This window comes from Microcebus murinus, chromosome 19, assembly GCF_040939455.1.
Source record: "Microcebus murinus isolate Inina chromosome 19, M.murinus_Inina_mat1.0, whole genome shotgun sequence".
In the NCBI taxonomy this organism is placed as follows: Eukaryota; Metazoa; Chordata; class Mammalia; order Primates; family Cheirogaleidae; genus Microcebus; species Microcebus murinus.
In genome coordinates, this window is record NC_134122.1 from 11,671,624 (window position 1) to 11,696,216 (window position 24,593).

Consider the following 24,593-nt stretch of genomic DNA (forward strand, 5'->3'; position numbering starts at 1 on the left):
AATCTGAAAAGAGAATAGGAACTTTGTGTTTTCACAGAAAGGATACAACAGTGAAAATAGCATAAATTCACTCCCTAATCTGAAAAGAGAATAGGAACTTTGTGTTTTCACAGAAAGGATACAACAGTGAAAATAGCATAAATCAGACTGAGGCAGGGAGCTGGCAGGTGCCCCATGTCCAGCTTTGGGCAGCTGCTGCGGGCATTGCTGCACCCTTACATAACTGAGTCGGGAAGTTTCAAAACAAAGTTTCAAATTGCCCCAATCAAAACAGGATGGAGGCAGGGAGAGTTCCAAAGGGTTAGAACCAAGACGGTAGAGGAACAGAGGGTGTCGCCCTGTTCCAGGAAAACACCTCCCCTTTCATGAATATTCCTCCCCTTGTTTAGCCTATAATTAAGCTGTTGCTTGAATAGAAAGGCAAGGGGAACCAGAGGGCAGGTTTTCTTCTGCAGGGAGAACCTGCCCGTGCTCTGTCTGCGCAGTAGACTTTCTGTAGTTTGTGAATAAATCTCCCTTTCGCTTTATTCTGTTGGCTCGCTCCTGAGTTCTTTCTTGTGTGAAGCCAAGGAAAGTGGCTCCCGGCAGTGGGAGTCACTTTCTCGCATGAAGACCATGTTCCTTTTCTGCTCCAGTAGGCACAGAGAGCAGAGGAGTGATTGCCCAGGGCCAGGTCTATAACCGGGAGTGACTGTAAGGGAACAGGGAACTCTTGGAGGTGATGAAATTGCTCTAAGTTTGGATAACGGTCATGGCTACATAACTCTGTAAATTAACCACACACACAAAAAAAGTTAAAGTAACAGTAATTGTACACTGCCCCAAGCTGTTAAAAAAACAAAACAAAAAAAAAAAGCAGCCTCCTGCAGCTCTTTCTCTCCCTCACAGTCAAAGCCAAAGTGCTAACAAGAATCTGCAAGGTCCCCAGGATCCCCTGAGATCTTTCTCCTCTCCCCTCCTGGCTCACTCTGCTTTCCTTGTTTGAGCTCTGTAGCTCTGGTTCTCAGTTGGCTGCTGGTAAACTGTTCCTCTGAGCACAAGATCGAAAAGTGTCCTGACCTGGAGTGTTTGCCGGCGTCTGAAGGGTGCCTATTCCCATCAGAGCGACTTCAAGCTACCCAAGTTGTCCCCTGCTGTCAAAATTCCTGCACGTTACCAATCGCCTCTGAGTGCCCTGCCAGCGAGCTCGGGCACGGGCACGGCTCTGCATCCTGCCTCATGCTCCACTGTTCCTTCCCTGTGGTTTGCTCCCTGCCCACCAACAGTTCGATAAATATTTCTCCAGCTCGTGAATAGTCAATAACTGATATGCAGCAAACGTTTTTTTTATCTGCCAGATTTTATTGTGCCGAGACTTTCTGTGTGTTACAGGTATAAATGGATTCGGGATACTCTTGGTACAAAGTGTGTGTGTGTGTGTTGTTTGTTATTTTTGGTCCAGAATCAAACCAAACCTGTTTCCGGGCCACAAGGACCTGTGAGAACCTCCAGTTTATTTGATATCCAGATCATCTTTATGATCCCTAGAATTGGACCTAAGTCTCTCTGGTGGAGGAGGGTTTATGGGACACCCGTAGAGAGGATGCTTAGGCGCCAGCTGCCTGTCTTTGCAGAGGTTCAGCACCACACGGGATGTTTATCCCTCACTGTATTTTGTTCCCCTGTGGCTCCGTCTCATTTCCTGGCCAGGCCAGCGTGGCCCATTTCCACGTGGGCAGCTCCTAAGCCTCCCCGCCAAGCTTGGCCCCGCAGAATCCTCTTCCTTGCCCTCATGGTCCACTCGGTCGGTACCCAGTCCTCAACTGGGTCCCAGGCAACATCCTCACCTCTGGATCTCCAGCCAGATCTCAAGATGCAATCTATGCTCTCTGAGAGGTGGATGGACCGATTTACCTGTTCTCTGAGCAACCTGTTCTCAATGTCACAACTCTCCATCAGTATTTGCTGAGAGTTGGGCTGCAGACAGCCGAGGGCTCCAAACTCTGACCATAGTAATGATGATGTGAATAGTAGTAACAGCCTTTCCCTTATTCATTCAACAAACACGTGTTGAGCACTTATTTCCTCCTAGGCAGAGTACGTTATATGGAATTCAGAAGGCTATCAATGCTGCGAAGAAGACATAAAGGCGGGAGGCGCATGGGCGATGCCTGAGAAGAGCACGGGGCAGTTACAAGTTGAAACGAGGTGTTGGGGAAGGCCCAACTAGGAAAGCGACATTGGGGAAAAGAATTGAAGGACCTAAGAGAGTGAGCCTTGAGCGTCCTCAGGTGAAGAGCTTCCCCCGGCAGAGGAAGCTGCAGGTGCAGAGGCCCCGACACGGGCAGGACAGGGAAAGGACACGAAGAGACGGGCCCGAGCGGTGCCGGGCGAGGGGCACAGTCTTCCAGGCACCGCACCGCTCATTTTCACAGACCGTCTTGTTTAACCCTTACAACACCCCTGAGCTACATGTCAGTTTACAAGGCAGGAAACTGAGCTTCAGAAAGAGCGAGTGACACACTCAAGGCCGCACAGCCATTTGGGACAGGGCTGGGATTGAAACTCCAGTCTACAGGCACCGGATCCGGGGCCCTCCTGAGCCACACCCAGCTCCCCACCTAAGTTTTGTTTCTGGCCCTCCCCGAAAACTCCAGCCCCTGCCGTCCTCGGGCAAGCTCCTCTCGGCAAGGGCTGCCGGGCAGGGCCCCCTCTTACCCAACAATGGCCCATTCTTCTCCAGCGTCACCTCTGCTCCTCCAGAACCCCAGAACTCAGAACATTGCTGCGGGGGCTGCCGTGCACTCCGTGGGCCCAGGAAGGGACTTCCTTTCCGCCCCTGGATTTCTCTGGAAGAGAGCCCAGCTGCCCGGGAGTCCTCTCTGGTCACAAGGGCAGCCACGAGCCTGCTCTTCCCTCCTTGAGAGCCACAGAATTCGGGGCCCCGCCTCGCTCGGCCGGCCGGGTGCCTGAGAGTGGCCCGGCCTCCCGCAGGTATGAGCTTTAGTGAAAAGGGCGAATCTGACGGGCGGCCCTGCGCTCCGGCCTTCCCTCTGCCACCGTCGCAGACTTAAGAGTGGGTTTTGGTGTAGACAGCTGCTCCTTACGGTCAGCTAGGAAGACGCGAAAAAAAATGATACCCAGACGCACCTCTTCTCGGACTGATTACATTAGAACCCACTGGGTTTGGGCTTGGACATCAGTAGTTTTTCAAAACCTCCCCAAAAGATTCTAATGCGGAGTCAGGGTTGAGAACCACTGAAAGGGACCGCGGGTTTATTATGAGAGTTCAAGTAGGCCGTTCGTCCGAGCATTCATTGAGCTCCAAACCCGGTCCGGGCCCTGTTCTAGGAGGTGGGAAAACATGTGGACAATGGCGTCCACATCCAAAAGCCGTAGAAATAAACAAAACAAGGCACACTCAGAAGGAATGATACAAAATACGAAGCAAATGCTGGTGCTATGGCAGGGTGCTGGGAGCAGGGGTGAGGCGAGTGGCCCCGGAAGTCCCTTGTAAAGAGGTGGGGTTTGAGCTGGGACCGGAAGGATCTCAGGCTGCGATGTGGGGAAGGGTGTGCCAGGCAGGGGCAAAGGCTGGGACGGGGTGTGCTTGGGGACAGGGAAGGAGCCGGCAAGGCTGGCCCACAGGGGAGGGTGCAGATGGGAGCAGGGTCAGATGGAGATACCGAGGACAGGTGGGGTCTGAGTCAGAGCGGGTGGGGCCTGGCTCTGGCCACAGGGAACAGTTTGGCTGGTGTGTGACAGCAAGCCACAGGAGCCTTTGCCTAAGAGGAACAATGGGACCGAGTTCCTGCTTCGAGATGACATCTCTGATTGCTGCGCGGAGGGTGCATGGGAGGGAAAAGCCGCAGGGCCAGCGGGGAGGTTACTGCAGCGTCGGGGAGAGCCAGCGGGGCGGGGACAGGGCTCTCTCTGGGTGGAGTGCTGGCACAGGGGCAGCAGTTAGGCTCAGCATGGATGTTGGCCGTGATCAATCAGTTTCCCACGACCTGTCACGCTCCCTGCCCTGAGCTTGGGTTTGGGTGTTGATGTTGGAACTGAACTTGGAATTTGTAAGGCTGGGCAGAGTCTGCCCGGGGGTGGAGGACCCACAGAGGGGCCACAGCGGGGCCGGGCTGGAGGAGCAGGTACTGGGAGAACCTGCACCGAGGTCAGTGGCCCAGACAGCAAAGGGGCAAGGGCAGGGTGGCGGAGGGCACAGGGCCAGGGCCGGACCGGAGGCGGGGTCCAGAGTCCGAGGGGAGCCCAGGGACAGTGCCTTGGAGTCCTGGACACCAAGGAGCTTTGGAAAGGACCTTCAATGGTGACACGCAGGAAGGCTCTCGGTGGCCCTCACTGCCTTATGTGTGCGCACAACAAAGAAGGGGTCGTTCTAGCGATTTTCTGTAGAATAAAAACTAACCCTCTAGCACTTTGATGCCTCCAAGTAGAAAAAGAACTTTTAGATGATTATTGTTTTTGCAAGTAAATGAACCAATGAACAAAATATGCAAACGAGTAAGTTAGTTCTAAAATCAAAAGTTCCATCTAATAGTACCAGACTCAGCCGGGGCTGGCGAATGTCATGCTACCTGGCAGGTCCCCGGGACACCGTGGGAGCTTAGGGACCCTTAAGGCTGGGCTGGCAGTAACGCGCCCTTTGGCCGAGACACGGACTCGAATCAGGTGCATCACTCAGCTTTCCAGAGAACCAGGCCGTCCACCTGCCCTGCGTGCTTGTCTAAGCTTGCCTTTGTCGGTTTAATTTGGCCATGCGGTTCTCAAGCGAGAAACCGAGTGATGAAATTACCTAGGAGAGGCTTGGAAGACACAACCACCGATCACGATACCCGAGTCTCACTTGGATCTCAGTTTAAACAAACTTAAAATCTATGAGGCAGTCTGGGTCATTTGCACACTGTCTGGACACTGGATGGCATGAAGACGTTATCGTTCATTTCATTAAGTATGATAATGGTACTGTGTGGGGTGTGTGTTCTTTTTAAAAATCTTGATCTTATAGAGAGTCATAATGAAATATTTATGGGTGAAATGATGTGATTCCTGGAACTGGCTTCAAAATAATCCAGGGCAGCGAGCCAGCGAGACTATAAACAGAATAGGATTGGTCATGATGGTAACCGAAGTTGAGTGATGGGTACCTTGGGGGGTACATTGTATCATTTCGCTATTTTTATATATGTTCAGAATTTCCCAAATAGAAAGTTAAAACTAAACAAAAGAATCATCAGGGAACCTTTGAAACATGTCGCTATCTGGGCCCATCCTCAGCCATTCTGAATAAATTGGTCATGCCCTAAAAGCTCCCCAGGGAATTTGAATGTGTATCCAGGGTTAAGAAGAGCTAACCGAGCACCAAACGATACGCACAGTCCAATTCCTATGTTTACAAAAGCTATGTTCACATAGGCGTTTGCCACATCTGTGAAGGATTCATCCCAAACCTGCCAACGGCAACTTTCTCAGTGGTGGGATTGATTTATGGGAGACTTTTTCCCTGCTTGACATATGTTTATTGTATTGTTTGGAACTTTTACAAGTCGTGACTTTCGAAAGAAAACATTTACACTCGAGAAAACATGTTCAAAACTCAAACGGGGTACACCGCAAGGTAGTGAGCTTCCCGTCACAGGAGCATTCAAGCTGGATCTGGAGGAGCATGAAGCGGGGGCCTTGTGGACAGAGGGGTTCCTGGGAGGCTTTGACGGGGGGCTTGGACCAGTCATCGCTGAGACCCAGAGGCTCAGCGACGGACTCTGGAAGGGGATGCTATCTCTGCGAAGGTCTCCCCTAGTGTCTGGGAAGCCAGTGGGGCTCGAGTGGCCTGCGCCTGCTTGGGGGTCCCGCTGCCCCGCGTGGGGCCCTGCACCTCTGAGGTCTCCCCTGGCCCTGAGGTTGGCCAGAGTCTTGGCTTCTCGTCCAGTGCTGCTGCCAAGCTGTGGGCACTGCCGGGAGGCAGGGCCAGTGCCGGGGCCACGTCCGCCCGACGGGGACTGGCTGGACAAGGGAGGCGGCGGGGGCGGGGTGGGGTGCGGTGACGTGGGGCTGCCGCCTGTGTTGATAAGGGCTCTGCTCCTCCCCCCGCCCCGCAGGGCAGCCATGGAGCTACTCTGGACGCCCCTGCTGCTCGTGGCCTCTTGTGCCTTCGGCGTCCACAGCCTCCCGGAGGCCGACGCCGGCGCTCCCGCCACCAACACCACCAAGCCCTTGCGCATCCTGGAGGAACGCAACCTGCTGGTGCTCACGCCCGCCGGCCTCACCCAGATGTTGAAGGACACCCGATTCCTCATGGTGCTGTTCCGTGAGTGCCTGAAGAGTTTTGTGTGTTGCTCGTCTATACAGAGTGCAAGGGGTGGAGGGAGGTGTGGCTGCAGCATTAGCTAGGGTGGCCTGGGAAGGCTTTCCTGGGAAGGTGACATAGTAGTGAAGCCCTGAGGGTGGTGAGAGAGCAGCCCATGCAGCTCTCTGGGATTTCGGGCAGAGGGAACAGCAAGTGCAAAGGCCCTGGGGTGAGCGAGGGTGCGCCGGTGCGGGGAAACCTGAGTTGCTGAAGAGTAGAGTAACAAATTGATGGCTGGTCCCCGAGGAACCAGAAGGGATTAGTGACTATCCCGAAGTCCCTGTCAGCTGTGAGCTCTTCTGCATACTGCAAATGGGCCTATGGAATGGGGAGAGGCTTGGTCTCAGAATATTTTTTCACGCTTGTCTAAAGCTGGATCTAAAGTAGAGTTTCTCATCCTCGGTTCTATTGGCGTTTTGACTGGATAATTTCTTTGTTTGGGGGCTGGGGGCTGTGCTGTGCATTATAGAATGTTCAGCAGCACCCCTGGCCTCTACCTGCTAGAGGTCCATAACAAATAGCATCCCATTCCTCAGAAGTGACAACCAGAAATGCCTCCACATGTGGCCCAGTGTGTCCCTCATTGGAACCGCTGGTCCAGAGGAAGGCAGACTCCAGCTGGCCACGCTGGGATCTAATCTCCAGCCCCTGCACTCACCGCCTCCCTGCCCGTCAGCCCCGCACCTGGCTCTCAGTCCCAGGAAATGGAACCTGGGGTTATCTACTAAAGACCCAGGCAAACATTGCTTCTAGGTCCATTAGCCATGAACACATCTGCACCCCAGGCAGACGGTCAGGGAGCCACTGCCTCTTGTGACACGACCTTGGGGGCCCTTCTGCTTACCCCGAAACCCACGTGAGAGCCGCACAGCAGGCCTAGGCCTTGGCGTGCATGGTTAGGTGCTGGTCACTCTTCTCCTTTCACCAGTAGCCAGAAGATCTGTTGCTGCTAAGGATCCTGACATCTCACCTTCCCAGAGAGAACCCGGGCAGGGCAAGAGCACAGATTCTCCACCGCACCCTCATGATGGCTAATGTTTATTGGGCATTTCTATGCCGGGCTTTGTACCAAAGGTTTACACACCGTGTCTTATTATGTAGGATCACTCCAAGGTGTAGGATCGATTAATAACCCCATTATATGAATGAGGAAACTGAGGCACAGAGACATTAAAAATAAATAAATAAATAAAAGCAAGCACCTTTCCTGGGCCACCATTGCTGGAAACCACCACAACTGCCTCTGTTTTATGAGATGACCTGAGGAATTCACGTCTATTGAGTACCTAGGACGTGGCAGGCACTGATCTGGGTAAAGCATAGCCTTGGGGGCTCTGGGCCTCCCAGCAGAGGCCCCTCTGCCCATCCGCGGCCCACAGGTGCTCTGCCCAGGTGCCAAAACACGTCTGGATCCTTTCCATGCCCCAGCCAAACCTGGGCAGCACGCAGGCACTGAGACCTGGGGGGTGTATGCGTTCATCTCACCTTTACGAACTTGTACCCAAAGTTCTGGAGCCCCTGAAGTAAAACCGATTTGCAGAACTTTAAAAGACAGAAATCAGAAAAATAGGATTATACATTTTAAAGAGTGAGTTGAACCCTACAGGTTCTGCTCTGATGGGACTACCCAGAGCAGGGGAGGTGAGAAGGCACCCCCGTCACTCTGCTCCAAGGAAGAGGAACAGTTTTCAGACCAGTTGGCCAATGTGGTCAGTTAGAGCAAGAATCTTGGAGTTGGTCAGCCTTGGAGTTGGGTGGGCAACCTGCAGCCTCAAGGCCAACTGTGACCCTCCGGGTCTCTAGGTTCAGCCCCTCAACTGAATCCAAATTTCACATAACAAATCCCTTTTAATAAAATTTGGATTTGGTCAAAAGGCTGCCCTCAAGGATGCAGAATCTACCAACAAATCCAGTCAACTCTTCTTCTAAAACCTCTCATTCCCTCCATTACCACCAGCCCGGCCCAAGCCATCCCCACCTCTCACCTGGATTATTTCAGTAGCCTCCAACTGCTCCACCTGCATCCACTCTTTTTCTCCCTTGGTCTCATCTCCAATTTTCATATCACATTCAGAGAAACCCACTTAAAAAGCAAGTCAGATCGTATCTACCTCTGCTCCAAATGCCCTGGGACCTTTCCACATTTCTCGGGGAAAAGGTCACAATCCATTCGACGGTCTGCAAGACCCTCCACCATCCACTCCCCACCCCTGCTCACTCTGCTGCACGCCCGATGGCCTTCTTGTCATTCCTCAAACATGTCACACATATCCCGCCCCAGGGCCCTTGCACGTTCTGTTCCTCTACCTGGAAGGCTCTCCCTCCAGACGTGGCTTGCTCCCTCACCCCCTTCCCCCTTTGTCAAAATGCTGCTTCCCAGGGAGGCCTTCTGTAGCCTCCCTACTTCCACTTGCAGTTCCCTTGACACCCCGACCTCCAACTCTCCTTCTTTCTCCATAGCACGGATCATCCAACACAGAATATATGTCACTTCTTTATTATTTTCTGCCTTCTCCAATGACAGCAGGGATTTTTATTCATTTGCCGTGATATCCCCAATCCCTAGAACTGTGCCTGGGACTTGCATACCCTGAAAAAGATCTGTTGAATGAATGAATAAATGAATGCATGAATAAATGAATGCATGAATAAATGAATGAATGAATGAATGAAGAAAACAGATGAACGAATCCCCATTTCCATTGTCCTAGGGCCTGTCCAGCTAGCCGTCAGATCCCAGCATTCCAGCTCCCACCATCTCTTTCTGTCACTCCCATTTCAGACGCTCAGGGGTGCACACGGTGGTGTGTGCAACCTCTCAAACTTGCTCCATCCTTTAGGCAATAATTGCAAGTGCTTCTCTTGCCCTGAACATCTGTCCTTAGAAACTTAGGTTTGGATGCTCCATCCGTTAGCAGCCCTGAGCCCACATGGCCGAATCTGCAAGGAAGCCGCCGGGGAGAGGCTCTCGGAGCAGGGCGGCGGGGCGGGCGGTGGGCAGTGCCCGCGGATGAGACGGCGGATGGGAGGCATGGAAGGCGATGATGGGGATAAAGCAGGCAGCAGAGGCGCATCGTCGATCTGGGAGGGAGGCCAGAGTCCCGGCTTGCCGTCCATCGATTGGGACTGTAATGAAAGCCATCGTTCACTTTTGGGTGCCGCCGCAGGAGCAGGTGTGCTGACTGGCAGTGGGGCCTGTGCCAGCTGTCCCAGGGCCCAGCTCTCTGCGCTGTGCCTTACAAAATACCTCTCTGTTGGACTTGGAACTTGCCCTCCGCGGTGGAGGTGACTTGCACTTGCTCCAAGTGCTCCAGATGGACGGGGGGTGGGGTGTGGGGGGGTGGGAGCGGGTGCTGGAAAAGATAAAGTGCTCTGGCTTGAAAGGGAATCAATGACCCCCCGGCCCTGGCTGGGTGCACCTGCCTCGGACCAGGGGCAGCGGGGACCTGCAGCCTCACAATGTTATCGGGAGGAAGAAAAGCAAACTCGGGCGCCTTTGAGTCTCCTCCCTTTTAGCCAGAGAGGCCTCTCCCACTGCCAGGTCACGTGCCGGCTTCCTGAGGCTGCGACTCCCAGAGAAGGGCTCCCCTCCCCACACCCCACCGCCCAGCAAGGTGAGGGGCCAAGGAACCCGCAGTGTCAGGTCTCTTCCACGATCCCCACTTTCCTGCCCCCTCTGGGGGTGGGCTCAGACGGGGTAGGAAAGCATCGGATTGTCCCCTGTCCCCTCCCTTCCTGCACCTGGCCTTCCTGACCTGCCAGAGCCCCTGCCACAATGTGTGCAGTGCAGGGTGGCTGCGGGGCCCAGCTTGGCCTGCTGGCACCAGGACATTCCACCAGATGGCGCCCACAAGGTATTTCTCTCTCTTTCTCTGCCCCGCGGTGATTTCTCACCATGGAGGTTTTAGGAGGATAATAATAGCAGTAGTAATAATGCTCCGTGTGGTCACCACATGCTGGGCACTATGCCAAGTGTTCTACACGCCCAGCAGAGGCCAGAGAACGGGAGCTCTGCGGCCAGACCCAGTGGGCCCTCACCTGGCTACACCACTCACAATCCGGTGGCCTTGGGCAAGTAGGTCATTTTGTTGTGCCTCAGTTTCCTCATCTATAAAATTGAGATAATAACACCTACCCCGCAGGGTTATCAGGAGGAATAAATGACTTAGTACATGTAACATTCTTAGAAAATAATAAGCACTCTGTAACTGATTGCTAAATAAATCTCATCTGACTCTGACAACGTCATGAAGTGGCTGCTAATATTTTCCCCCATTTTATGCAAGAGAAAAGTGGAGTTTAGAGAGATTAAGGTGCCCAAAGTTGTCTTGTTTCCGATGTTCCTGACTCCAACGAACCTTGATGTACATCTCCCAAATCGTCCAATTTCACGAACCACTGTGTCTCACACCTCGTCACATTTGTGGAAATTTAGCCGTTAACAGCTGAGAACGAGAAAGGCTCAAGAGCTACGAAGGCCTAGCAGAGACTCCGCCTGGGGAGACGGGGTGGGGGAGAGGCCCTCACGAGCTCTGTCTTCACCCCGGCTCTTTCAGACAACCCTTCCTCAAAGCAATCCAGGAACATGGCCGAGGAACTGGGCAAAGCCGCGGATATCATGGGCAAAGGCAAGAACGGCATCGGCTTTGGCAAAGTGGACATCACTGTGGAGAAGGAGCTTCAGCAGGAGTTTAATGTTAAGAAGGCCCCGGAGTTGAAGCTGTTCTTTGAGGGCAACAGGTCAGAGCCCATCAGCTGCAAAGGTAAGGGTGCTTGAGCACCAAGTTTATTACGTACTCCTGTGAAGCCCGCTTGGCAGCCAGAGGGTGGAGGAGGGAGGCTCTGCTCCACGTAGTGTCTCAGGGACCCAGGCTCCACCCAGCTGGCAGCTCTGCCCTTCTCCCGGGACCTGGAGCCACCTGCTCTTCCCTCTGCATCCAGCCAGCATTGGGGTAAGGAGGCCAAAGATGGCCATGGGTGCAGTTCATGGCCCTTGCCTAAGAAAGTGGGGAACATCATGTCCACATCTCATTGACCAATATTCTGCTACATGGCCCCACACAACTGCAGGAAAGTCTGAGAAATGTGGTCCAGCTCTGTCTCGTGAAGGAAATGGGCTCTGATGAACCCGCAGCCGCCTCTGCCGCAGCTCGCATCTCAGCTGACGGGCTCCAGAGGCACCGGGAAGGGAGGCCCAGGGAGGGTGGGGTGCGCTGGCTTATAAACTGCTGGAGACCGGACGTTACGTTCCTAATTCCACCTCCCACCCCGAATCTTCTTCCACTTTAGAATGATGTTTGACAAGGCCCAAGCCAGGGAAGCTGTAGTTAGCCAAAAAGGGAGTCTGGGACATGAGGGAACAGGAAGAGTCTGGGATGAGGGGTCTACCAAACGCTTTCATTTCCATCATGGTTCATTTCATTCAATCGTTAACTCATTCGCCGCGTCCACACTCATTTGTGGATAACCTGTCATGTGTCAAGCCCTAACTTGATGTCGAGGATATTTGGGGGATTATAGGCCTCAGTGTGGTTCACGGTAGGGCCTAATTTGGGAGAAGTTACATGTACGAATGCATACTTGGATGCAGAAGGGATGTATGTATGTATGTATGGATGTATGGATGGATGGATGGATGGATGGATGGGTGGATGGGTGGATGGGTGGATGGATGGGTGGATGGATGGGTGGATGGGTGGATGGGTGGATGGATGGATGGATGGATGGGTGGATGGATGGGTGGATGGATGGGTGGATGGATGGGTGGATGGATGGATGGATGGGTGGATGGGTGGATGGGTGGATGGGTGGATGGATGGGTGGGTGGATGGGTGGATGGGTGGATGGGTGGATGGATGGATGGATGGATGGGTGGATGGATGGGTGGGTGGATGGGTGGATGGGTGGATGGATGGGTGGATGGGTGGATGGGTGGATGGATGGGTGGATGGATGGGTGGATGGGTGGATGGGTGGATGGATGGATGGATGGATGGGTGGATGGATGGGTGGATGGATGGGTGGATGGATGGGTGGATGGATGGATGGATGGGTGGATGGGTGGATGGGTGGATGGATGGGTGGATGGATGGGTGGATGGATGGGTGGATGGGTGGATGGGTGGATGGATGGATGGGTGGATGGATGGGTGGATGGATGGGTGGATGGATGGGTGGATGGATGGATGGATGGGTGGATGGGTGGATGGATGGGTGGATGGATGGGTGGATGGATGGGTGGATGGATGGATGGATGGGTGGATGGGTGGATGGATGGGTGGATGGATGGGTGGATGGATGAAAGTAATAAAGCGGATGAACACAGAAGTGCCCAGCACAGCCCCTACTATGCCAGTAAACGGTTCCCATTACGTATGCGTTTTTCATATGTATAACAATATGTGTCGTTGCGTGTGGATGCACACACTGAGTCTCCGGCAACGGAGGCAACGCCCCGCGTTTCGCAGGGCCCGGCACATAGCCGGCTTCCAATAAGCCGGACTGAGCGCAGCCAGAACGGCAAGCGCCGCGCCTGCGAGCTGCCTTGCAGTTCTCAGAATGGACACGAGAGGGCACGCGAGCCCCAGGACGGACCCGGAGCGAGGCGCTGCCAAGGAGAGACCCTGGCGGCGGTCATACCTAAGAGGTGGCAGGGCCGCGGCTCCCAGCTCCCGGTAGCCCGGTGGGAAGGTGGTGCGTGTGTGCGGAGCACCAAGCCTGATGGGAAGAAAAGGCAGGAACAGCGAGAGAAGCCGCTGAGACGGCTGCTTCCTGCGGATACTGAGTGTGACCCTCCACAATGGGGATGCACCGAAGCCAAGCCGGAGTGGCTCAGGTGTGGGGTAGCCTCCCCTGCTCAAGGACAGGTGAGGCTGGACTCCGCGTAGAGGCGACACGCTGACGGTGAGTGAGCCTGGCAGAGGAGGTCCCCAGGAACTTGACCTCTGAGCCCACTCCATGGGAGCGGGAGAGGAGCCAGTGCCTGGGACCCACTCTGCCGTGAAGGAGCCTTCATCATCACCTCTCCCAGGATGTCTCCCCTGACGCCGGGCCGGGGTGCCTGCTCCGCTTCTGTGGTCCGCTAGCACCTGTTCTTCCCCCGTGGAGCCCTCGCCTCACAGGACTGTGTCTGCCACCCGCTGCCTCCCCTGCTGAGAGCATCACAAGGGCAGGAGCCGGTCCCACCTCCATCCCTGGGTCCTCTAAAGAAGCCCCCAGAGTTGTCAGCACAACCGTCTGGACCCAAATCCTCACTGCGTGCCTGAGGAGTAACCGCTTCCTCTTGTTGAGCCTCAGTGTTCTCATCTGTAAAATGGAGATGGTGAGAATACCTTCCTCCTGGGATTGTTGGGAAGATGAGACAATGTCTGCACAGCACAGGGGCTGACACACACCTGCAGCACAAGCTGTGTTCCAGGCACTGTTCTAGGCCCTTCTCATATGTCCTGACGTCCCAGGCTAGGAGGTGCTATAGGTGGAGAAACTTAGGCACAGAAGGGCAGAATAACTTCCTCAAAGCTCCCCAGCTAGTTGTGGTGTGGTCAGCAAAAGTCTTCTGCCCAAGTATTTTGTCTGCCCATGCCAGACAATCTCTGTCCCAACTACTCGACTCTGCTGACGCAATGGGAAGCAGCCATATGTCAACAGATGGGTGTGGCTGTGTTCCAATAAAGCTTTATTGATAAATTCAAACAGTGGGCCAGATTTGGCCCATGGCTGTGGCTTGTTGAGCTCTGCTCTCTCCATTGAGCTGTACTCTAAGTAAATGGAAGATGTGTTTGAGATTATTATTAAACTATTCATTTCCTGACTCACTCTAGTCCCGTGCCTGGAACAATTAGGTTCTTGATAAGTAGTTTTTGAGTTTGAATGGGATGAAATTGCAAAGGCCCACTGCAGGGGCATGGGGCAAACAGCCAACCTGTATTTCTGCTGGACATGCTTGTTGCCCCTCTTCCTCAGTGTCCCTGCCGACCAGGCAAAGAAGCGATGGGATGCTGGCATGGAGCCGGGGCTGGGACACAGGACGCCTGGAGATTAGGACAAGCACAAGCTACGGGAATGAGACTTTCGGACCTGAACTTCTAGTTTCTCATTTTCTAAACAGGCTGAATAATGCCAGTCCTGCCTATTGACAGGGCTCCTCCAGGCTGAGAGAGGAGACAGTGCTTTACACGTGTCCTGCCATGTGACTTCTATGGAAACGTCTCTTAGGAGGCAGGGGGGGCCCGAGTCCTTGCTGGGTCACAACCCCATCCTGCTCTCCAGTCTCCAAGGACTGAGGGTGAGAGATCTGGCCTTGGCCACCCCCTGGAGGGAGGAGACTCGAGTCGCCTCCAGGGCCTCTATTAATGATGCATTCACAGCTTGTGCTCGAAAACTCGCAGCTGAGCTCCGGCCATAGTCAATCATTGACACGGCGTTCACACCTCAGTTGTCACTGTGTCCTCTGGCTCAGAGCCAAGCACCAGAGGAGGCGCCGTGCCCGACAAGGGCAGTGCCCAATCTGCAGACACTCAGGAATAAACAGTTTGCTAAGCTATTTACTACCTCAGTCTTGTGGGGTCCAGAAGGGCCAACAGAACACACACGTCCCAGGGAAGATGGCCCAAGATCAAGTTCCCTCAAGCCAGCGTACCTAGCGATTCGTTCCCCTCATTCATTCATCCTAGAGACATTTCTTAAGCACCTAGTATGTGCCAGGCATTATGGGAGCTACTGGGAGCTCTCACTGAAGAAGCTAGCAAAAAAAATCACATTAATACTAATGTCATAAAGTGATAGACTCAATGAAGAACATGGAACAGGTCACCAGATTGAGAACAAGTGGGTAGGGGGAGGGTAAGAGAAGACCAACTTGAGAGTCAAAAAAGCAGAAGGCGCCACCCTTAAGGAGCCCAGGGGAAGGCAGCACATGCGGAGGGACGGGCAGATGCCCCAGCCCGGCGTCCTGCAAGATAGTCGTGTGGCTGGAGTGTGGACGGGGAGACGGTGGTGGCACACAGTGACATCACAGCGATGGTTCTGATGACCCAACATTTAAACTCACTTGGAGGATTTTTGTTCGCCTTTTTTGTGAGACTGTCAGAATTTTAAAACTGATTCCTTTTGGGGCAAGTACCTACAACATAGGTTTGCCAGGCGAATGCCTGTAGCAGAAACAGTTTGTTTCCATATGTGCCTGTTTTTTTTCCCTAAAGGTGGCTGGGAACACGGTGGAAATAGAAGCTTGGCTTTGGGGCTGAAGTCTCAGAGGAGGGGGTGACAGCAGGGTGGAGTACTGTGGTCCGCGGCGCGTGAAGCTCCCCACTTCTGTCTCTTGAAGCCATCACATCAGCCTCGGGTGAACTTGCCTAGCCTGACTCATTGTGGGCTTTTAAAATGGCCTTAACTGTGTCGGCCAAAGCTGAACACGGCCCCTGCTAAGACCAGAACTTCTACTCCTGGCCACATACCCCGCAGAAGTGCATACAATGTGCCCCCAGAAACATACATGAAAATTCATTCGTACTAGCCCCAAACTGGGAACAGCTCAATGCTCATCACCAGAGAATAGATGAATACATGGTGGAATATTCACCCAGTGGCGGCTACACAGCTGTGGGAATGAATCTCCAAGTGCATGAACAAGACGAATGAATCTCACAAACATAAGGAAACCAGACCCAGGAACACACATGGTGTGATTCCATGTGTGTGGAATTCGGGAACAGGCAGGCTAATGTATGCCGGTAGGAGTTAGGATAGCAGTGACACCTGGGTGGGGGCCTGGTAGGGGCCGGGAAGGGACACAGCAGGAACTTCTGAGGGGTTGGTAATGTTCCCTTTCTTCTTACGCAGATGTGTTCATTTTATAAAAATTTATCAAATTATACATTATAATTTGTACACCTCTATGTATGTAAATACACTTTGTTATACGTTTTTTTAAAAGGCTTACTGTTCTTAGGAAATGTAAGCAAAGATACTGAAAGTAGAGCCTTTTGTAGTTGATTTAGTAACTCACGGTGTATTCATCAAGCCCCCTCTGCAATAATGTGTCCTGCCACAGGGCCTTTGCACAGACTGCTCTGCCTGGGCCTTTCCCGCTCCTTACTGCTTCCTGGTTAACTTCAATGCATCCTTCAGTTTTCAGCTCATATATGATTTCCTCCAGGAAGCCCTCCTTGACTTCACAGTCTAGGTCAGGCATCTTTGCTACAGGTGCTCCTAGAACTTTGATTTCAAACACTTCCTTTGGACGTGATTATGCACTTGTGTGTGTGTGATTATTTGATTATTGTCTTCCTCAACAGAATGAGAGCTGTGAAATAGTGGTGATGCATTTGCTTATGCTCGCCACTATATCCCCAGGACCAAATATGGAACTCGATGATAAGAGGCACTTAATGTATATTTGTCAAATAAATGAATGAGTGAAGGAATAAATGAGTGAGTGAATGCACAAAGGTCTGTGGATGTAGTTCAAAGCTACTGAAAACAAATATTGCTTTATCTCATAAACTCATTTAAAATGCTCCATTCTATTCCATGGCAAACATTGATATGCAATGCTATTTTTGCCTTACTTGACAACATGTGAAATTGATGATCCCAGGAATCACATGTCCATCCATATGTGGCCCATTCTATCTTCCCAGATAAGATATATGTGTCCTAATTTTAGAAGCTGAGACTTCTGTGTGCTTGGCACCTCCCATCTGACAGCTAAGAAACGAAAGTGAGGAGTCTGTGGTCTTAGAGGACATTTGGGGCTCAGCTAAGGAATGGGAGGCATTTTCCCAAGGTTACAGAGCTGGGTGGCCTTTATTTTGTATTTTATTTAAATAAAAATAAATAAATAAATCCATCTTCCTGTCGCCCTGGAGGGTGCATAAGAAAAGAATGCTGGAAATGCTATCTCCTAGGTTCTGTTCCCCAGATGTGCTAGTTTGGTGGCCGTTGGCCAGTTGAGCCTTGTTTCCCTCATCTGCAAAATGAGGAGAGTCCCTATCCTATAAGGTTGCTGTGAAGATTTAACATATGCAACACACTCAGCACAGTGTCTGGCCCTTGGTAAGTGCTCAATAATGTTTAACTGCTGGTGTTCGCGTTCATGCCTTGGAGCACGGGGGAATGGAGGAAGCAACCTTGGCCTTCACGGGGTGGGAGCCCAAGGCAAGATGCATCTAGTCATTAAACTTGGGGAAGACAGGCCTTGCTCCTGTGTTCAAGAATACACTTCTGCGGGACCCACTGGACTGTATCTCTCTCCAGGAGTGGTTGAATCTACTGCCTTGGTTGTTTGGTTGAGAAGACAAATCAGCCAGAAAGCATTTTTGTTTAACAACAGCATGGAGGTGGCCAATTTCGTGAAATCCAGGCACCTGGTCATCATTGGCTTCTTCCAGGTACTGGGGTCTGGAGGTGGGAGGGGGCTTTCCCTACGGGGGAGAAGTACCGTGTCTGGGAGCAGGCAGGGTGAGGAGACTCTTCCATTTGGGTTGTCCCATGCTCAATTTTCCCCAGCCAGTGAGCTGGTTTTCTGGGAAAGCTCCAGGGTCCAAATGAAGAAAGAAAAACTGAAAGCTAAAGTGGTCAGACAAGCTAGCTAGAAATGTAGACAGGAACGGAGAGAAAAGAGAGGAGATTGACATACACATTTAATGAGTTTCCATAGCGTAACCAGTCTTTTTTGGGGTCCATTTAGAAGAGTGGGTCACAACCTTTTTGGCACCAGGGATCAGTTTCATGAAAGACAATTTTTCTGCGGATGGGGATGGAGGATGGTTTTGGGGATGATTCAAGTGCATGACATTTATTGTGCAGAGAAATCTCTCTGCTAATGATAATCTGTGTCTGCAGCCGCTCCCCAGCGCTGGCATCACCGCCTCGGCTCCACCTCAGAGATGTCAGGCATTAGATTCTCACGAGGAGCCACAACCTAGATCCCTTGCATACGCAGTTTACAGTAGGAAGGTTCCTGCTCCTATGAGAATCTTACGCCTGGTGTGAAAAGAGGCAGAGCTTATACCATGATGGGAGCGATGGGGAGCGGCTGTAAATACAGATGAAGCTTCGCTGGCTCCCCTGCAGCTCACCTCCTGCTGTGCAGCCTGGTTCCTAACAGGCCAGGCAGCAGTACCAGTCCGAGGCCCGGGGGTTGAGGACCGCAGATTTAGAACATCACTGAATGAAAAGATATCTTATTTTCTGGTTCGAGAGCCGTTGTTCTCTAGGATTCTGACAGCCACTAGCCATGCTTGAGCCAGGCCAGTCTCTCTCCCTAAGCTCTCTCCAAGCTTCCCCATCTATTAAAGCCAACAACACGTTGTAAACATGCACCCCTTTAAAAATACACCAACCCTCATCATAGGTGCAGCAGGGGAAGATATTCAGGGAAGGATATAAATAACTTAGATATAATAATGCAATGTCTCAGGATAGCTTTTTATTGATTTTTTTGTATTTATAAATCATTTGCAAATTTTTTTTTGCTTTTGGAGAATGAGTTTTTCATGTGTCTTGACTCATTTACTGTAAACTGATGACTCCTCTCTTCCCCCAGTAGAAGTCAGAATTTTGGTGCTGTATATACACGTGGGGAGATTATGTGCCTCTCCTGCCCCCACCTGCCACTCCTTTGAGAGTTTTTTTTTTTTTTTTTTTTGGCCTTAATATTCTTTCAAGCTAAAGAGTGAGGGCTGAAACGATAGCCATATCTTGATACTACGTTCACCTTTGTTATTACATGTGGTCAAATCAATTGCCTTTCCTGAAAGCAATTAGAAAGAAATGTTTTTTTTAAAAAAAATTGTCTCAATCCCTGGGTTAGAACAGCCTTTAATCTCATAATTGAAAGAGGTCAAGTTTATCCATTCTCTCCATTGATCTCTAAGGACTTGCCTATTGTGGCTTTAGTCATAGCCAGGGAAGCACTCTGGGTGTGGAATACCCATGCAAGTGGATTGAGGTGACCCAGCAAATCCCCACAATTTGGAAAAGCGAAGAGACGAATCAGCTACCACTTCCCTCTTCCCCTTAAATAAGCAAGACACATGATTTCCACCAAAGCCTTACGAAGCAGTCTTTCCTAAACAGGACTTAGAGGAAGAAGTAGCAGACTTGTTCTACGACACGATCAAAGACTTCCCAGAGCTGACGTTTGGAGCGATAGAGATTAAGAATACTGTTGGGCGTTTCCATGTCACCCTGGACAGCGTCCTGGTGTTCAAAAAGGTAGGACTTGGATCCCAGTGCTCGTGACAGGGGTCTCCAGTTCAAAGTGGTGGGAAGCGTATGGGCTCTGGATGCAAATTCTGGCTCTGCCACTTGTGAGCTCCGTGGCGTCGGACTAGCTGACGCCTGTGAAATCACAGTCTCTTGATGTTCCTCTGGCCTTTCTAGCGATTGTAAGCGTCTCTCTCTTTCTTTAACCAGCAAATGGCACTCGTCGAGACTCACTCCCATCCCCTTTCTCCTTTTGGTCCACACTTCCCCTTGCGCCCTCCATGATCAGTTACCACCGACACTCCACACCCGTGACTTATAAATATCCATCTCCAGCCAGACTTCTCTACTCTCTAGACCCTTATGTGCGGCAGCAGATGCCCCAACAAGGCCAAGTTCAAAATCATAATATCCTCTCCGGATCCTCTTCCAGTGTCCCCTGGGAATGGCGCCACCCCCACGCCCATACAAGCTAAACAAACCAGAAAACCCAGGCATCGTCCTAACACTTCCCTCTTACCAATTCACCCCTAACCCTATTGGTTTTATAACCAGAATATCCCTTGACTCTATTTCTCTCTATCTCTTTGCTACCATCCTAGATCAAGAGACTGTCATCTCCCATCACCTGTTGGAACAGCCACCCAACTAGTCTATCCCATTATCTTTTGCCCTCTAAGGAGTAACCTGTCCAAAATTCAGATCTGATGATTACTTCCCTCTTCCCCATCCGAAAGTCCTTTAATGGCTTCCTCGTATTAAGATAAAGACTCAGCTCCTTAATGAGGTCCCAAGGCCTTTCCCAGTCCGAGTTCATCGAGTATTTTTCTCTCCTCCCCTTCTGGGATCCAGACCCGAGCTCTCCGACAGGACAGCCACTAGTCATGTGTGACTATTTACATTTAAATTAAGATTAATTAAATTAGATTTTTAGTTCTTCAGTCACGCTAGCCACATTTCAAGTGCTCTGTAGTCACTTTTGGCTACTGGCTATTGTATTGGGCAGCACAGATTTACAGAGCTTCCCCGTCATCACAGAAAGTTCTGTTGAATACTGCTGTTCTAGACACATGGCCTGAGCACATGTCTGGAATATGCCTTTCGCCCTCCCCTGCACAAAAGCCGCATCTTTGCAGCAGCCATGTTATAAAGCTTACAAGAGGTATGGTTACTTGCCTAAGGCCACACAAGAGGTAGGTAGAGTGATGTCTAGATCTTGACTTTCAGAGAAGGCTCTGATACACTACTCTTTTTCTTGGCCCCCCTGGTAGTCATTGAAAGGTTTTAAGCTGAGGAATAAAATAATCTGTGATTTTGAGTGGGATAACAAAGTCCAGAGATAGATCCAAATGCATATGGAAATTTGGTATATGAGAAAGATACCATTTTAAATCAGTGGAGAAAATATGTATGATTGAATGGTGTTGAGACAATTGAGTAACCATTTGGAAAATAAAATTGGAGCTCATACATCACCACTTCTACCAAGTTAAGTTCCAGATCAATCCCTGATTCAAAAATATGTATATATATATATATATATATATATATATATATATATATATATAGACAGAAACCATAGAAAGACTAGAAGGTGCCATGGGAGACATTGTGTCCAAACTGTGGAAAAGAAAGCCCTCTTACAGAGCAAGACAGAAATCTCAGGACTGACGAAAAGAAAATACTAATAAATTTGGACCACATAAAAAATTAAAATTTCTGTAGTGTTAACCCCATCACAAAACCAAAAGCCAAAGAGCACATTTGAACAATGCATTTGAGAGAGATTCAGTGTGTTTGAATGGGTAAAAAGCAGGTGCACTGGAGTCAGGCTGCCTGGGTTTGAAGCCTGCCTCCACCTTGTGCTAGCTGAGCAACCTTGGGCAGGTTACTTCACTTTTCTGTGCCTCCATTTCCTGCCTGTAAAATGGGGGAAATGATAGTATGTAGCTCAATGAGATGTTATGAAGATTAAATAAATTAGTGCATATAATATGCTTAGAACGGTGGCTGGCGTAGCATGAGCTCTCTAGTAAGTAGTATTAGACTATTGTTATGACCCTCAAAGAGTTTGGACTTTATCCAGAGGACAACTGGGTGGGGCTATGAAGTGTTTAAGCAAGAAAATAATGACATAATCAGATTTGTGTACTAACAACATCACTTTGGCTAAAGTGTGTGGGGGGCGAGGGGGAGTTAGATTGTAAAGAAGCAAGGGGAGAAGTTGGAAGTCCATCGGGAAAGCACTGCAGGAAGCCAGGTGAGAGGTTTGGGCTAGGGTGGGATTAGTGGAGATGAAGAGAAGGAGATGGAGTAGATAGCTGCTTCCTTCTTCTCTACCTACTGACCTTGATCCTGAGCTACAGAGAATTATATCCTTCCCCGGGTTAGTCCAGGTCCTTCTGAGAAGCAGTAACCAAAGAGGATTAGACTGCAAAATATTTATTAGGGGCAATGCCTCTGAAGGAAAACAGAGAGTTAGGGGGACTGGGAGAACCATTAGACCATGATGAAGGTCTGACCCTGGAAAGAAGGAGGGTTGAGTGGAAGAGTCTTTGACTGCAGTAGGGTTCTAAGAAATTTTATCAAAGTCACCTATCAAGGAAGTTCCAAATCTCCCAGGAACATTGGCTTGCCTTGATATCCCTGATGCCCTCAGTGACTGGTGGAGAGTAGGGTGTGAGAAGTTGCTCCACCTAGGCACAAATATTTTGATGGATTTAAGAGCATGACAGCTGGGGTTGTCAATCAATTACACTCCCTGTCTGCATAGATCTGAGATTTTCATAGCTGCTACATACCCAGATTCTATCCACAGACTAATGTGCATGCTGTTCATAGTTATTAAGTACCTGGATTATGGACTACACCTGCCATCATCCCTCTCTCAGTGTTTCTCTTTTATCCAAAGGGAAAATTGTTCTATTTACATTTATTAAGTGCCTATATCATGGAAGCTAACGACTTACAATGTTTTTCTTCTTTTGTCTAAGGGAAAGATTGTGAACCGCCAAGAGCTTGTTAATGACAATACCAACAAACAAGACCTCCTTCACATCATAAAACAGCACCTCACAGATTTTGTGCTTGAATACAACCTTGAGGTCAGTGAGCAAAAGTTTACTCAAGAGAAAGTAGCTGGGGCGGCTGTGTGTGCTTGGGGATGACATGTTTTCCTTATAATTTCAGAATAAGGATCTGATTTATGAACTGAACATCCTGAACCACATGCTGCTCTTTGTCTCCAAAAGCTCTGAGTCCTACCATACCATAATTCAGCATTATAAACTGGCATCAAAGGAATTCCAGAACAAGGTTTGTACAATGTGCCACCGCTCTTTGGGGGCTCTTGGGTGGGCATCCAAAACCTGCAGACCGTGAGAACATTTACCTGCCCTGCTTACTATAAATGAAGTTGGGAAAGATTTGCATATGCCTTTGCATGCCAATTTCCTGATTTGCATATCATTGCTATATATAATTTACTATTTAATTTTTAATCAGTCCCCTCCATTCTTTCTGCCCAATCTCTCTTTTTGTTGCCAAATCTACCCTCCTTCTTCATTCATCTTGGTAATAACTATGGGAACATGGTGTCTTGCCTGTTTTCTTGATGGACCACACTCTACTAAGAGTGGGTGACAAGTGTGATAAAATTTGGCCAGAAGGTGAGGGGAAGAGAAGACCACTCCTGCCTCAGGTCAGGGAGTGAGAAAAACCTGCAGTGTGAAGCAGCACCGATCTCTGGCAAGTACCTGCTGAGGTTATGGGCTGTAACGTCATCACAGACCTGAGTTCAGAGCCTCTGCCTCTACCAACCTATGTTGTCTTAGGCAAGTTTCTTAAACCTTCAGCCTCCATCTCCTTGTGTGTGAAATGGAAAGTTATAGTAAGAATCTGACAATCCATATGTAAAGCAATGAGCAAAAGTACAATGCATGGTGTTTACTATCAATTGTCACCATTATCATCATTAGAAACAAACCAGCTTCTCTTAAGTGCTGTACCTATATTCAATGTAGTTACCATTACCCAGACTATGAGGGCTATTTCCTTATTTTTCTCTTTATTTTTATCACGAGTATGATAATGGCAGTTTTTTTTTTCTTACAAAAAAAGCAATTCTGAAATTAAACAAAACAATTAAGAACATTGAAACCTAAAATAAAGAATGTCACTTACTATTGAAACCTAAAATAAAGAATGTCACTTAATATTCATACTGCGTCCCGCTATATTATATTCCAGGAAGATAGTTCCCATCACACAAATTCCTCTTTTAAATTTATTTCCAAGAATTACTTTTTTTTTTCAATTTTCCACTTTAAGATTTTTGATGTAGTTAATTTGGTGGCATTTTGATTGCTTTCTATTTCTCCTGTCTTATACTAGTCAATGCTTAGCCATATTTTCTTCCAGTTTTTTTTTTAACTCTTTAATCTAGCTGTTATTTATTTTGGTGTATGTCAGGAGATGGAGTTCTAAATGGCTGTCACCCTAGTTTGTGAGCTTCCCAAATGCCATTTGTTGGTTGTGGTCCATTTGAGAGCCAAAGATAAACAGTTGGATTTATGTTGTTTCGGTAGATGGTACACCCATACCTATGTTGTTCACCTCTACACCCTGGTGCCGAGAAAATGGAAGGTGGCCAACATTTGCTGGACCTATGCAAGAATGGTTTTGATACATCTGCTCTGCTTTTCAATCTCCCTAGCACCTGGGAAGAGAAGCACATAGTAGGGGCCTTAATCTTCTGAGGGATGAATGACCTGAAAGTATCTGACCCCAGGTGGCTGCTGTGGCTCTAACTCATCTCCTGCTCCCACTCTTAAAACTGATTATCATGTCACTCTCTGGCTGACTGTCCTTAGTGGCCTCCCATCATGTTCAGACTAAACCCACGCTCCTTACTGGGCCTCCGACCTCATCTTTGACAGTTTCCGCCTCACTGGCCTCTCTTTTCTGTGCCTGGAACACCCTCAGCTCCTTGCGTGGCCCCCAGGCCTTTGACTGGCAGTGGTCGCCGCCCGCATCACTGTTCCCTGA

The 24,593-nt window shown here is 50.0% G+C and overlaps 1 protein-coding gene across 1 annotated transcript in view; it reads left to right on the forward strand.

Annotated features, from left to right (window-relative positions):
* The first annotated feature begins 2,723 nt into the window (after positions 1 to 2,723).
* The window catches only part of PDILT (protein disulfide isomerase like, testis expressed), a 31,159-nt gene continuing 9,289 nt past the window's right edge, over positions 2,724 to 24,593 (forward strand). Inside the window, exons 1-7 of the mRNA XM_012736085.2 lie at positions 2,724 to 2,973; positions 6,093 to 6,301; positions 10,897 to 11,103; positions 17,595 to 17,728; positions 19,419 to 19,556; positions 22,541 to 22,651; positions 22,737 to 22,862. Coding sequence (XP_012591539.2) covers positions 6,100 to 6,301; positions 10,897 to 11,103; positions 17,595 to 17,728; positions 19,419 to 19,556; positions 22,541 to 22,651; positions 22,737 to 22,862 — 918 coding nt within the window. The 5' untranslated portion in view covers positions 2,724 to 2,973; positions 6,093 to 6,099. The remainder of the gene's footprint in view (positions 2,974 to 6,092; positions 6,302 to 10,896; positions 11,104 to 17,594; positions 17,729 to 19,418; positions 19,557 to 22,540; positions 22,652 to 22,736; positions 22,863 to 24,593) is intronic.